Genomic DNA, 13,934 nt, shown 5'->3' with positions numbered 1-13,934 from the left:
GACATCAACACAATGCATGGGGACACTCAAAAGGAGACGGATGATAACGTGGTCGCAGCCATTGAATTTGGCAATCGTCTTTACAGTCTCAAGACAACAACAACAGCAATATATGTCCTAGAAAAATGCCTCTCGAATCTGACCAAGAGGACTTGGAATAAAGCTCCAATAACCTTTTTATTATTTAAATCAAGCAGATGAACTATTTTCACTGTGAGTACAGTACATAAAGTATTTACATTTTTTATAGATTATATTTAGATATTAATAGATTCTAGCAGGGGTGTTCAACTTTTTTCCTCCAATATTTACTTTTCAAGGAGTTAAGCTTCCACGATCTACCTTTTTTTAATGTATTTATTTTATTGTTTTACAGGCCACCGACAAAGCTCAGCAATTGTGTATGTATATGCATACCTTCCATTAGACTCTATCAACATGTATGGGAGCGACAGTGAATGGGGGTGAAAATCCACTCTCAATTCATACTAAAGTTTACTGCAGGCATGCCAAATTCATAAGACCCTAGCAAAGGATACCGACAGATGGAAGGGATCAGAATGTTATTGTCGTGCGATCTATCAATAGCACCTTGGCGATCTACTGATAGTTCCTTGGTGATCTACCGATAGTTCCTTGGCAATCTACTTAATGGCCACCCCTGCATTATAGTCTTTCCATGTCTGCTCTACATTATCTGCGAAAAACGAGGGATTAGTGTAGGTAAAGTATGGGAATTCCCAATTGAGCACCTCAACAGGGTTCTTCACTATTTACTAGCATTATATGTGAGGATGTTTCTAAAACAAAGTGAGTTGTAGTAGGCCTTGGAGATAAATCAATATTATAACTTAATTATACATTTCTATTTTTTCCCCCAAGATGGCGGCGCCTGCGCGAGGAGCAGTCAGAAGCTCTCTCTACTTGTGCACCCTTTTCAAGTGTTTTGTGTGTCCTGTCACGAGTTGTTCGGCAAAACCGGACTTTAAATTCAGTTATAACCGTTTAGACTTACTAGACATCGGTTACGAGCAGCGAAATAAGATTTCTAGCAACTTTCACCGGGAACATAGCATACCGGAAGAGATCGCGACACTAGTATAATGACAATAAAAGCATTCAATTCAATTCAATGATTGCAAAAAATACTATACTTACTATTATTTTGTTGTATTTTTTGCTTAAAAGGGAATTTGAGCAAATAGTTATTCAATCAATTATTTATTTAGTTTCTTTCTTTGCATAGTGATTTGAATTTGAGGAATGACAAATAGAGGAGAAGGTAAAGATTATATTTTATACCATTTGTTTCTTTTTTATACTTTTTTAAAACGCCCATGCCTCATGTAAGTATAGATTTGTACAATACGTGTAATTTCCCTTTTTTACATTTACATTTAAAGTAAACCCCAACAGAAGGTGCTAGAAGGTACTACTGATGCCCTACATGCTAAATATAGTTATAAATTTATTCTGACAAGCTAACCCGGAAATGCTGCTATTAACACCGCTTGTTTTGAGCAGTAAATCAGACAGGGAGCTCTGCTGGTCACGAATGGGAGGGAATAAAATGGTATTCTAAATTTGACTGGTCGAATCCCTTGATTGACACCTCGAAGAGCCATACGGAAGCCAGAACACAATCCCCTCAATCTTTTGCCAAGCCAACAGGCAAAGTACTGTACTGTAGTTTTGTTCGTCTGGGGCCTTCGCAAGTCTCACCATTACATCCAAAATCAGCAACTATCGCCCCAAAACGAGACACGTGTCCACGACAAATACAATTGTGACCAAAAAAGACTTGAACCGAAAAGACACACTAGAATTAGCAGGGCTTTTGGGAGGGCCGAGGAGGAAGCGGATTGTTTACGAAGTCTGTGTGAGAGAACAATACACTATGATTCTGTGCTAGAAATGCAGAAAAATGTGTGAATGGAACTGGTAACGAACGGATACTCACACTTTCTGTCGCCTTCTCATTGACGGTGGGCAAAGGGGTTTTGGTTGACATGTTTCAGGCGAGGGCAAGCGGCCCACAATCCGGTGACACCTCGTTCAATCCCGCGGTGACGGAAGGGGGGCACAGTCGCATGGAGTTGCGACCAAGTGTGAAGCCCGACCTCCACAAAAACAACACTTTACGTGCTCAAAGACGACCAAAAAAATACTAACGGTAGTTGGCCCGAGACCCTATGGGGCCAAGCGAACTCCGCCAACCTTCACAGAGGCGCTATTCCTCCACCACTTCCCAAAAAAACGCCCCGGGCTTTTTTTCGCACTCAAGACCGCCTAACAGCGACGGACCATGGCCTCCAATGTCACGCGGCGGGGGGGCTCTGTCGTCGGGAGGGGGCGTGGGGGGTTCAAACTGGCTCGCAGGTGTCAATCCTCGACCTCGGCACGATTTGGTCCATCTCGAGCGGCCCGAAGTGGAGGCGCAGCTCCGTGTGATTTTAGGTGGGACCAAAATGGCTCCTAGTACTCAGCGGCTGGGCTCGGATTAAGAGGCGTTCGAGGACCTCTGTCGGGCTTGGACAAATGAGCTTTCGTCAATACCGGAACTCGCCGAGACCTCTAGAAAGCCCCGCTATTTTGCGGTTCACTTTTCGCTGTCACGCACAAATTGAGTCATCAGTGACAACGATACAACACATGCGTATAACGTAAATCGTGTAAAAAATAGATATATATATGCAGTGCTTATACCCAATTCATTCATTCATATTTGGAGCCGCTTATCCTCAAGAGGGTCAGGGGTGCTGGAGCATATCCTAGTTTACAGTGGGCAGTAGGTACACAATAATACACGCTGAACTGGTTGCCAGCCAATCACTGCCAATTCAAACTGTTCAACCATTTTCAATTCATTTGGGAATAATTTCCAAGATTCATCAATTTTGACATAAAATGTCTAAAATGTTCTGCTATGAAATTCTAATCTACACAATAGGTCAACATTATTCTTCTTTCCACACCTTTTGCCCGTTTAAAACCACTGCCACTTCAAATTGTCAGTTTGCTCAATATATATTTATTCAAGAAAAAAATACAAAGAACTATTTCTCACATTCCCCAAATTACGCACTTTTCACAGTAAGATTTATAAAATGTTAAGCGTGAAATTCATCTTGAGGAACAAAAAATCCTGTTCCACTAACATTACTCAATTTAAACATATTTTCTCATTTTCTGAACCACTTTACCCTAATTAGGGTGCCAGAGCCTATCCCAGCTGACTTCAGGCCAGAGGTGGGGGACAACACCCTGAATTGGTGGGAGAACATGTAAACTCCACACAGGTAGACCGACCGGGATTTGCCCCATTTTTCAGTTTTTTTAATGGTTAAAAAAAATCCAATAGATTTTGTACAACTTCACGACTGTCCCACTTGTTGATTCTTGACAAGATAATTTTATATCTTTGTTTGAAGCCTAAAATGTGACAAAAGGTTGTAAAGTTCAAGGGGGCTGAATATTTTCACAAGTATACATTATACAGTAATCCCTCGAATATCGCGGATAATGGCCGCGATAATACAAAAACCACGAAGTAGGATCACCCCTGTTATTAGTACCATACTACATAGCTTCACGCCTATAGAAAAATACAAGTACACAAGCACAATTATCAAGAAGTGTATTTATTAAATATTAGTTATATGGCTGTACTGCACCTGAGTGGTTAGCACATCAACCTAACAGTTCTGGGTTCAAATCCAGGTCAATCCACCTGTGTGGGGTTTGCATGTTCTGCCTGGGCCTGTGTGGGCTTTCTGTAGGTACCCACATTCCAAAAACATGCACGGTAGGCTGGTTGGACAATCTAAATTGCCCTTAGTTTTAAGAGGGCGAGCATGAATGGTTGTTTGTTTTCTCGTGCCTTGCAATTGGCTGGCCAGCAATTCAGGGAGTCCACGCCAGCACCCCTCACGACCCTAGTGAGAACCTCGGCCAAATGATCCTCTTATTAATGATTGCAATTATCCTTATTTATCGATAAACTGTATATAAACATATACACACATTCATATATATATATAAATATGTATTTATATATATAACCACTAGATAGGTATGTTACTTTGTGAGTAGGTGGTGAATTAAAAGCAATAAAAAGATGTTTTTCCATTGTTGGTGTTTTTTTCAGGGTGGGAACGAATTAATTTGTATTTGGTTCATTTTCATGTGAAAAATTGATTTGAGATAAGAGTAAATTGACATACGAGCTCAGTCCCATTACACATTAAGCTCGTATCGCAAGGAATTACTGATGTTCATTATGTGCCGTTCCTTATTAAATCAAACGCAAAACTCAAACTCAACTTATGTGGATGTTATTGAATGTACAACTTTATTTGTATAGTGGCAAGACATCTAAGTTTAAGAGGTTAAATTTACATTGTGCATGGGTGTTTATTACCAATAAAGGCCACCAAATTGGAGCATAGCAGTTGCAACATTAAAGCTGTCGACTTTGACTAGCAGATGTGCAGGTCATTTTTGTTAGTGAGTGATAGCAAGCAGGAGAGACAAGAGACGGGCACAGCTGCATCTGAGCTGAAAGAACCCTCTTTTAAATTGATTTCTTCATATCGGTCAATTCCGATATATGTCACATGTCCAAATATCGGCACTGATAACCGGTTGATCTATACATGGTGTCATCAAGTGGAATGCAATAAGAATGAGTACAGCTGTTGTGGATAGCAAAACATTCATTTTCTTTATTGATTGGAAAAATACAAGGGATCAAAAAAAAGTGCACTGCAGTGATCCCCGGAAAACGCATGATTAAAATCCCCCCAAACGAGCACCACCATTGCATCACTCGGAACATTTTCACAGCCGGGACGCACGTCAATGTGACAAAATAGAAAAGAGTGATGTGCGGCCAACTAGCTTACGTGCACATGCCTCAAAGCAGGGGGTGTGGTTACAGGGCGGAAAGTGGGAGGAGTTACTAAGCCTTTTCAAAACGGAGTCAAAGCCACAAAACAAGAAAGCGTTGTCATTAATATGCTAATCGTAGTCGCGATGATTACTGTCTCAGATGGCGTCAATATCGATGTCCTCCTCTTCCTTTTCTGCTTTCACCGTCTCCACTTTCAGCTCGCGGGCCGATGAAGAATAAACCACCTGATGAACAAATTTGGAATTCACTTTTAACCAACAATCCTGCACATTGACTTGTAGGCTGCCAAATAATTATCATTACGATTAATACAAAAAATTAAGCACACGTAGAAATTACTGGGGTTTACATCTAATTAAACAAAAATGCAAGTGTACGTACGATTGCTTTTTAACCCAGGTATCTCATTTTGGTTGATCATATAGGTAATAATTTGCTTTCATGATGACTAAATCAATGAGATTACCAGTTTCTTCCTTTATGGTTTAATTTTAAAAGTAATATATGACGTTCCTTTGTTGTCAAATATTTTTTTTAACTGGTTACAAATATTAATTTTATTTTAATACAAATTTAAACAATTAAAAATCAAAGAATATATATTTTGGTCCCAGTTTGATATTTTTAAATATATTCTCCTTTATTTAAAAACAAGCAGGGGGGCCCCGTCTTCGCCTTTCCGCGTCATTTACAAACGTCATTTCGGGAATAATTTCCGCCAGCGAGTTTCCAGGTGGACACACACGCACACATTCATCCGTACATCACGCTTTATAAGGATTAGAGAACAGATAAAGCGTGATTTATGGATGGGTGGATGTTCTATAACTCCTGGCACGACAGGGAAAAAAAAAGTGTTCTGGGGAGCACCTTGAAACTCGCTGGTGGACCAATCAGCCACGCGGTGCGTTTAGGGCACATCATGTAAAAACAAAGATTCATATATAAACTCTGCTTTCAGCTTTAAAAAAAAAAAGTTGAGTTTACACACTTCGAGAAGGTGAAGAAATTCAATCACTCGTCTATTAGGATCCGACAGCTGTTTCTGGCCACTATAAAAAATGTCAACTCTCTATGTTGCAGGGTTTGGACAAAGATATCGAGAGAATCTTAATACACACACACACACCCATAAATCACTCTTTATAAGAATTATAGATAAAGAAATTTCCCAAACCACTTTTTTTTAAATTTCTAAATATTACCAATTTCCTCTTTTTGAAAAATAAATTAAAATTGAAATAGTTTAAATATTTTACAAAAGATATGATGTTTCTCATCAAAAATACAATAATTGAATGAATCTTAATTTAGACATTTTATTTTTTGAACAATCAAATTATTTTTAATATAGAAAACATCTGTAATAATTTAAAAAAAAAAAACTATTATTTGTCTGCCATTGATAATGATAGACATCCAGTCCATTGGAGTGTTGGCATTAGATCAACAACTGTTGTCCAAATGGAGTGGAAATCTACTAGTGATAATTTATTTAAATTAAAAGCGCAAGGATGACAAGAGCCACGAGTGAACGTCCATCATCGCCAATTAAATAGTTACGCTCTTCCATTGACATCTCCGATTACCTCAACGTTCTCGTCATCGTCTTGATCTTCTTCCTGCTCGCTGCCCTCGCTCTCCTCTTCTGCCTCCTTCAGCCACTTGATGAAGGGGGCAGCCTTGGCGTGGATCTCTTTGGCCAGCTCCTTCGAGACGTACTTTTTGGAAACCTATGGCGCAGTCAACCAAACCGGTCAACAATCGCCGACCGTCGACATGCTGAAAGAGCACACAATTCTGACCTTCTCAGCCCATGCGAAGATGACGTCTTCCTCCAGGAGGTCGGCATCATAAAAATCTTTGAGGATGATGGGAACTCTCTGTAGCAACTGGACTTTGTGGAGCTTCACGACACACTCAAAGCCTCCCAGTAAATACTTTTGGGCCTTCTTGTTGTTGTGGCAAAACTGAAACAAAAAAGGCAACAACATGTTAGTATGTTAACTTGTGGGGAAGTTTTGCCAAGTATGGTTCAACCCAATGTTCACAAAAACAGTTTTTTGACCCACCCTGAAAATATCTATTTGTTTCAACCACCAAAAACATTTAAAATGTCAAAAATTCAGATTGAAAGGAATTAAATAAATAGAAACAAATATAAAATTCTGTCATCTTTCTCATATAGTTGCGATTGCTCAGGAAAACATTTCCATACAGCCCCTTTTCAAATTAGACCAGATTATTTATATATATATATAGATAGAGAGATAGAGATAGATAGAGAGAGATAGAGATAGCGAGAGATAGCGAGAGATAGCGAGATATATATATATATATATATATATATATATATATATATATATATATATATATATATATATATATATATATATATATATATATATATATATATATATATATATATATATATATATATATATATATATATATATATATATATATATATATATATATATATATATATATATATATATATATATATATATATATATATATATATATATATATATATATATATATATATATATATATATATATACACACACACACACACACACACACACACACATATATATACATACACATCTTTTTTTTTTTTTTTTTACAGTTGGGACCTTCAAATTGAGTCAAATTAAATGGGAAGTAAAGTGGGAATACCCCAAAATCAACAGGAACTGATCTACTGGATTTGAGTGAACAGCAACAAAGTTTTCTATCCAAACTGGACGCACCCGCAGAAAGTGACGCTGGTACTTCTTGAGCTGCTCACGGATGTTTTCATCAAAGAGTAGCTCGCTGAGGATAAGCGGGCCCATGGCCTTTACGTCCAGACGCTCCGCCTCAGCCAGGATTTCCTTGTCGGCTGTGCCCACCGTGCCATTCTCCTTCCTTTGCTGAAGGGGAAGAAAAAAAAAAAACTACAGGAACCACTTTGGAATATTTTTTTACAGGGTGACCCCTCAAGAGTCATAGGTTTCCTACCACTGCTCTCCTAGTGAGGGAGATTCGTTTGTTAAAACTTGATTTCAAGACCATGCCTTTTTGGAAAAGTCTACTATTGGACTAATACCAATTCCTTTCCTTCTTCCCCTTCCTCTATTTTTCAATGTACCAAGGTATTGTTCTTCCATTATTTTTTGTCCTTATAAAATGTTCTGGTCTTTAAAAATTAAATGTTTGAGAGAGTAAATATCTCCCCTCCCAGCTAAATATATTTCGTCCATCAGACACAGTAGTACCTCTAATTACGATTGCCTCTTAGGTACCAAACTTTCAGTTTACGAAACACTTTGATATGCAAATGACCGTCACAACATATGAAAACATGTTCCAAGTTACGACATTCCCAAAACGCAAATGCATTCCCTGTATCCGTTACGGAGCCACCCACAACAACAACTCTGTTTTGACCGCCGTTTGTCGTCAGAGTTCTCTATTTAAAATATTGGTGCGAATGAAATAAGCAGGTCGTTATCCATCAATGGGAAAAAAGAAGATAAAGTGGCATGCGGTTGTCTGATATTGCGAGGTAATATGGCCGTACTAGCATTGCGCCGCAATTGAAGCAGAAGGGAGCATTAAAGGCGACGAATCCTTGGCATGGCCTCTGACGAGATGGAGACTGTTAGTCCTTTGGTGTTCTATTTAGTCCCAAGTTGCTTAGAATTCATAATTTGAAGTTGTTGGTGTGTTTATGTGCTAACGTTACCTTCATCCTTACTGTAGTACTGCACGAGTAGAACATGCTTTTGCATCCTTGTTATTCATTTTAGTATATTAATAAATAGGGTTTTTATCATTTTTGTCTGTTCCTCACATCTTCAGTACAAAGGTGGGACACACCAATCATTTTTAAAGGGTTTAGTTGGTAAATTTTTTTAGGGCCGTGAAATGAATTACAGAATTTAAATATTAAGTACTGCTCTACTTACGAAAAATCAAACTTACGAAAACAAGTTCTGGAAGATATTAATTTCGTAAGTAGATGTACGACTGTGTATTATGCTAAGAGCGAGGGTGGAGAAGGGGGAAATGTTTGTAGAAATAGATAACCTCCCTGAATTATGTCATCTTTTAGACCTGACAATTACAGATAACGTGCTATTGGAGTATGCCACAATTAGAAGTGCAGAGGATTTTGACTATGAGGCAACTGACAGCAGACACTTCAAATTCTGTAAGCGCAGTTTACTCACTATGTTGGCAGGCATATTTGTTGTAAGAGTGCATAATAGTGTGGGTAGGTACAGTAGTGTTGATAGATTAAACCGTACCGTTGGAAGGCAACGTGGTTCTGACTTTCTGTAACCACGACTCCTCTCAATCACACTGGCTGTCCCTTCTTAAAGGGGAATAAGTGAAGCCTAATAACACAGTCAAGGTGGGCTGGAAATATTTTCTTAAAGGCAAATCTGCATTGCCTAATAACAGTGAAAGTGGGCTGAAAAGATTCATTAGTATTTTTAAATTTAAAAAAAAACGAAAGTCAATATCATGTGTCGTTACATTTTCAGCATGACACCCTTCTCTATTGTCTGTGTAATGTGATACGAGATTGTGTTATTTCCTGGCACACGAAGAAAATCATTCTAATAAGAAAAATTAAACATGAAATGAATAGTACATACAAGTTAAAAATTAATAAGGCAAATAGCCCATCATTGTTTAAATAATTGATATTGTATAATCGTAACATGGTTATTTGTATGTGTAACTGACTTTCACAAAGTTGTAGAAGAGGTTGACTCTCTCCTCCAGCGGCTTCTCCAGGTCCTCGCTAAGTGTCAGGTTTTTGGCGTGGTCACTGATTTCCTCCATTCTCCTTCTCTGAGCCTCCTTGGTGGTTTCCTCCCCCCAGTCGTCATCATCGTCATCTCCGTCCTGAAACAAATGCAGACGTCAGTCAGGAGATGCCAAGTCAGCAGTGTTGCCACCGGGAGGGATGGCTCACGCACCACCGCATCGGGGGCGTCAAAGTTCTCCTGGTTTCCAGCTTCTCCACTTCCGGAGCCGTTCTCCTTGTCTTTCTTGCGGTTCTTCTTTTTAACAGTGGCAGACCCACCCTCGCTGGCCTCAGGCGGGTTTTTTAGGATGAAAGTACAGAGTTTGTGTCTAGTGTCCAGCATGCCGCGGTAACCACATGCCTTGCAGGACGTGCCAATGGTTTGCTTCCTGGGATTCACATTCTGGAAGAGAATCAAGACAAATCAGCTACTCCCTCGCAGCCAATACTTTCATTCTGAAGGCGATAGGTTTACCAGATCAGTTTCCGGGTTGTCGCATTCGGCGCACAGCACAAACTTTCTGATGAACCCGTCTAGCATGTCCTGCAACTTGTTGGCCTCATGCGAGCCGTTGACGATGTAGCGGTCATTTTTGGTATCAAATTGGGTCTGGGCGCCCAGTTCGCAGCCAAAAAACTTGGTCGGGTCTGACAAAGAAGAAATGGAGGGATAAAGGTTTTCAACGCATCAGAGCTAAACAACCAATCTACAGTTATTTATCCAAAAGAGGTCAATTAATAAATGTTGTAATATATACAGTAATACCTCAACATACGAGTAATTTGAGATAAGACAAATTTTGATATAAGAGGATACAGCAAGGTGTGGCCAACGCAAGAGGTGAATCGCATTCACTCCGGATAAACTCCGGAAATGGGACAAGGTTACTCCTGAAATGGGGTCGACGGAGGTTGGCAGCTCTGCTATATATATATATCCATATATCTATAGTATCTATATCTATCCATATCTATAGTATCCATATCTATAGTATCCATATCTATCCATATCTATAGTATCTATATATATAGTATCTATATCTATAGTATCTATATCTATAGTATCTATATCTATAGTATCTATATCTATAGTATCTATATCTATAGTATCTATATTTATCCATATCTATAGTATCTATGTCTATATATTTATCTATATACATTTGCCTATATCTATCTGTAAGAGAAGGAATAGGAGAATAACTTGCAACTGGCACCTTAAATACTCTTTCTCATGATTGGCTTCACCTCTGTATGTAGTTCAGGGGTCAATGAGCTTACCAAACAAATTTTGAGTTCCAATAAGTGCTAAAGGTATTCAAACCAATAAAAAACAAAGGGTGACCAAATTCATGCATCGACTGACTTTTGTTTAAGAAATTGCACTTTCGGTAAATCAATCCCATGAACTTCATTTCACTTCTCAAATATCAGTCTTTGTCTGCTATATGATATCTAACAAAACTATGTACGTAGAAAAGTGTGTATATTTTTTTTGGAATGAATCAAAAAGAAAAAAATTAAAGACAAGGGATTTAGTGACATACATGTTGGAGGCCTGTTTAGCGCCTTTGCAACATCAACCATGTTGACAATGACCGTCTTAATTCCATTCCCTTTTCCCTCCACCTGGGAAAAAAAATGCATACAGATGTTATAACATTATCAAACTGAAAATCAGCTGTAGGCCCTTCCTGGGTCTGGTGCAAGTACCTTTGCGATCAGACGGGGCATCTTGTAGCGGTAGAACTGGTCTGACACGCTGCGGTTGACGTTGACAGACATGTTGGCTGGAGGAAGCGACAGACGCTACTATCAGCAGTGAAATAATAAGAGGATCGTGATTGGGGGCTTTCCGGGATCTTCTGTCTGGAAAAGAGGGGATGACATAAACGACTGCAAGCGCGCTCGTTCTCTGACATGAAAAACGCCGTGCCGCTGTGGCCGCAAGCTCCCCGCTTGAAGGCTAGATTTCCACCACACAGGTTCCAACGGCTGCGCAACAGCTCTGTAACACACAACATTTTCACGTAAGGAAACTGGCATTATTAGAAAATGCCCATTAGCGAAACAGGAGGATTAGGACAATGTTACGTTCCTTAAAGATTTATGACATTACAGTGGTACCATGAGATACGAGCTTAAAGCGTGACGGGACTAAGCTCGACTTTCATACAAAAGTGGGCCACTGATCATTTTTAAAAGTTTTAGTTTGATAATTTTTGAGAACAGTGGAACAAATTACAGAATTTGCATATGAAGTACTGCTCTACTCACAAAATATTGAAGTTATGAAAAAAGTACTGGAAACAATTTCATAAGTCGAAGTACGACTGTATAAAGTCCAGTCACGATTGTGACTTTACATTTGTACAACAGGCAACTCATCCTTGGAATGACATAGCAATGGAGGAAAAAAAACATCCATTAAACAAGTTGGTAGGCAATCATATCTTTAAAGATTTGATGACAAGGAAATATTTCTAAATCAGTGAAATTTGTGATAAATTGGAGGGGAGCACAAGGAGTTCCTAGGACAAGCACATTAATGTTAATAACTTTAAGTCCACCCAGTATACATTTTTGAAATACATATTTTTTTCAATATGCAGGTTTCAATCCCATAACCTGTTAAATCATGGGTCCTAGACCTACTGCAAATATACAAAAGCGTCACATAATGTATTTCTTAAAATTTTAAGATTCTGGAAATATAGATTTTACGTTTTTCCAACCTATTTGACTTTTCAAAATTTGACTGACTATTCCTCAACCCACATAAACTCTTGCCTACCTTAAAATGAACCTAGTTGAAAAGCACGTTCCCCTGACAAGTTTGTGCTCTTTGCCAGCAAATGAAAAGAATCTGCTGACCAGGATACAACACATGCATACTGTTCAAACCAACAGAAAGCACGAGAGTAGATTAGACCAGAAGAAACGAACAAACAAAATTGTCAATGACCTCTCTGGCTTTGAAATATGTCAAATATGTTTGGAAAGGCCCATTGATTGTGCAAGGGCAAAAGCGTGGAACTTCCACACAATGCCAATTGTTATAAAGGCCACAAACATGCCGGCCTTACCAATTGCTAAATTGGTGCCTATTACAGAACTATTGGAAAGGCCTTTTGGCTATTTTCAGCCGGACGCCATTAAATGAGGCGCTGGAGCAAAGCCCAGAAGCTATTTCAAGGGGCAGGTTAGTACTTAGCTTAGCTCATTAGCCTAGCATGGTGCAGAGTGCGTCATCTGGGCCAACGCACACGAGTGACTGGGAGACGCCATTTTGATAGTGCCACACTAAACAAATAGAGCCCGTAGCTATGAAATTCCATTCATGTAGATTAAGACTAAAAAAGTATCGTTATGGACTTACCGTGTTCGCAAAATAAAGACATAAACACAACGCTGATCGTCCCAAGAGGCGCAGTGAACGATGTCGATGACTGCCGCTGGTCTTGTGTCGATTGCAGGCAGCAGGCAGGCTTCTCGGTGCTGTGTGACGGGGGAAGATGAGAAGGAGGAGGGGACCTCTCTCGCTTAGAAAAAATGAAAGGATGCGCAAAAAGGGCTTCGAAGCAGTCAAAAAAAGTCAGCCGCTGTATCCTAAATATGTTCGGTTGTGTTGACCTTAAGACACGGAGAAAGGATTAAGTTTTAGTGAGCAATTTATTTATACAAGGATATCCACTAATTCCGCAGTGAACGTAATGTACGATCTCAAGGGTTTAAATGTGGTTGAAACAAATCACAGCAAGGCTAGTTATCAACAATCACTCTAGTTTTTTTTTCTTTATTAACGTACAACCAGTATTTCAAGACTGGAAATAGCGCCACCCGTATTCGTCTTCCAGGAAATAGTCGGAGCCCAGATGCTACCAAGGCGAAGAAGTGTGCTGTCGTTACTATCTTGACACAGTGAACGTAAATATAAATTCGATATCGAAATTAAAATGGATATGTATCCAATATAGATCAATAATTTTCAACTGTTTCACAGCGACGGTGACATTATGTAATTCATGTCGAGAAAACGTATCTAACGTGTAATGGATGAACAAACTGCTGGGACTCACCTCTAGAATGTTCCGCCAAGTGCGAACTACTGCTGGATGATCCACACGTCATTTTAACCACTGAATAGTAAACGGTCGGAAATACGCAGCACACATTTCTGTTTCCGCCAATGACATTTGCAACAAAATAAGACAG

General features: G+C 39.1%; 2 protein-coding genes across 9 annotated transcripts in view; both read right to left on the bottom strand.

Moving 5' to 3' along the window:
• The window catches only part of mark3a (MAP/microtubule affinity-regulating kinase 3a), a 59,252-nt gene extending 56,738 nt beyond the window's left edge, over positions 1-2,514 (bottom strand). For 6 of the 7 annotated variants that reach the window (XM_077620441.1, XM_077620443.1, XM_077620444.1 and 3 more), the window contains exon 1: positions 1,961-2,514. In XM_077620441.1, the coding sequence (XP_077476567.1) occupies positions 1,961-2,011 (51 nt within the window). In that variant the 5' untranslated portion in view covers positions 2,012-2,514. The remainder of the gene's footprint in view (positions 1-1,960) is intronic. The other variant, XM_077620447.1, reaches the window with a different exon arrangement.
• Positions 2,515-4,697: 2,183 nt separating this feature from the next.
• eif5 (eukaryotic translation initiation factor 5) lies at positions 4,698-13,912 on the bottom strand. Of its 2 annotated transcripts, XM_077620381.1 has the most exons (12): positions 13,799-13,912; positions 13,099-13,352; positions 12,514-12,613; positions 11,433-11,727; positions 11,267-11,348; positions 10,195-10,367; positions 9,892-10,122; positions 9,656-9,817; positions 7,669-7,830; positions 6,718-6,882; positions 6,502-6,645; positions 4,698-5,136 (listed from the first exon to the last, which is right to left on the bottom strand). In XM_077620381.1, the coding sequence occupies exons 4-12, from the start codon at positions 11,502-11,504 to the stop codon at positions 5,047-5,049; spliced, it is 1,281 nt and encodes a 426-aa protein (XP_077476507.1). In that variant the 5' UTR covers positions 11,505-11,727; positions 12,514-12,613; positions 13,099-13,352; positions 13,799-13,912; the 3' UTR covers positions 4,698-5,046. The 2 variants fall into 2 exon arrangements, with proteins under 2 accessions (XP_077476507.1, XP_077476506.1); XM_077620380.1 differs by lacking the exon at positions 12,514-12,613.
• Between the last annotated feature and the right edge of the window lie 22 nt (positions 13,913-13,934).

This window comes from Stigmatopora argus, chromosome 15, assembly GCF_051989625.1.
Source record: "Stigmatopora argus isolate UIUO_Sarg chromosome 15, RoL_Sarg_1.0, whole genome shotgun sequence".
NCBI classification, from domain to species: domain Eukaryota; kingdom Metazoa; phylum Chordata; class Actinopteri; order Syngnathiformes; family Syngnathidae; genus Stigmatopora; species Stigmatopora argus.
The sequence above is the reverse complement of the archived record's forward strand: the minus strand, read 5'-3'. Positions and strand labels throughout refer to the sequence as shown.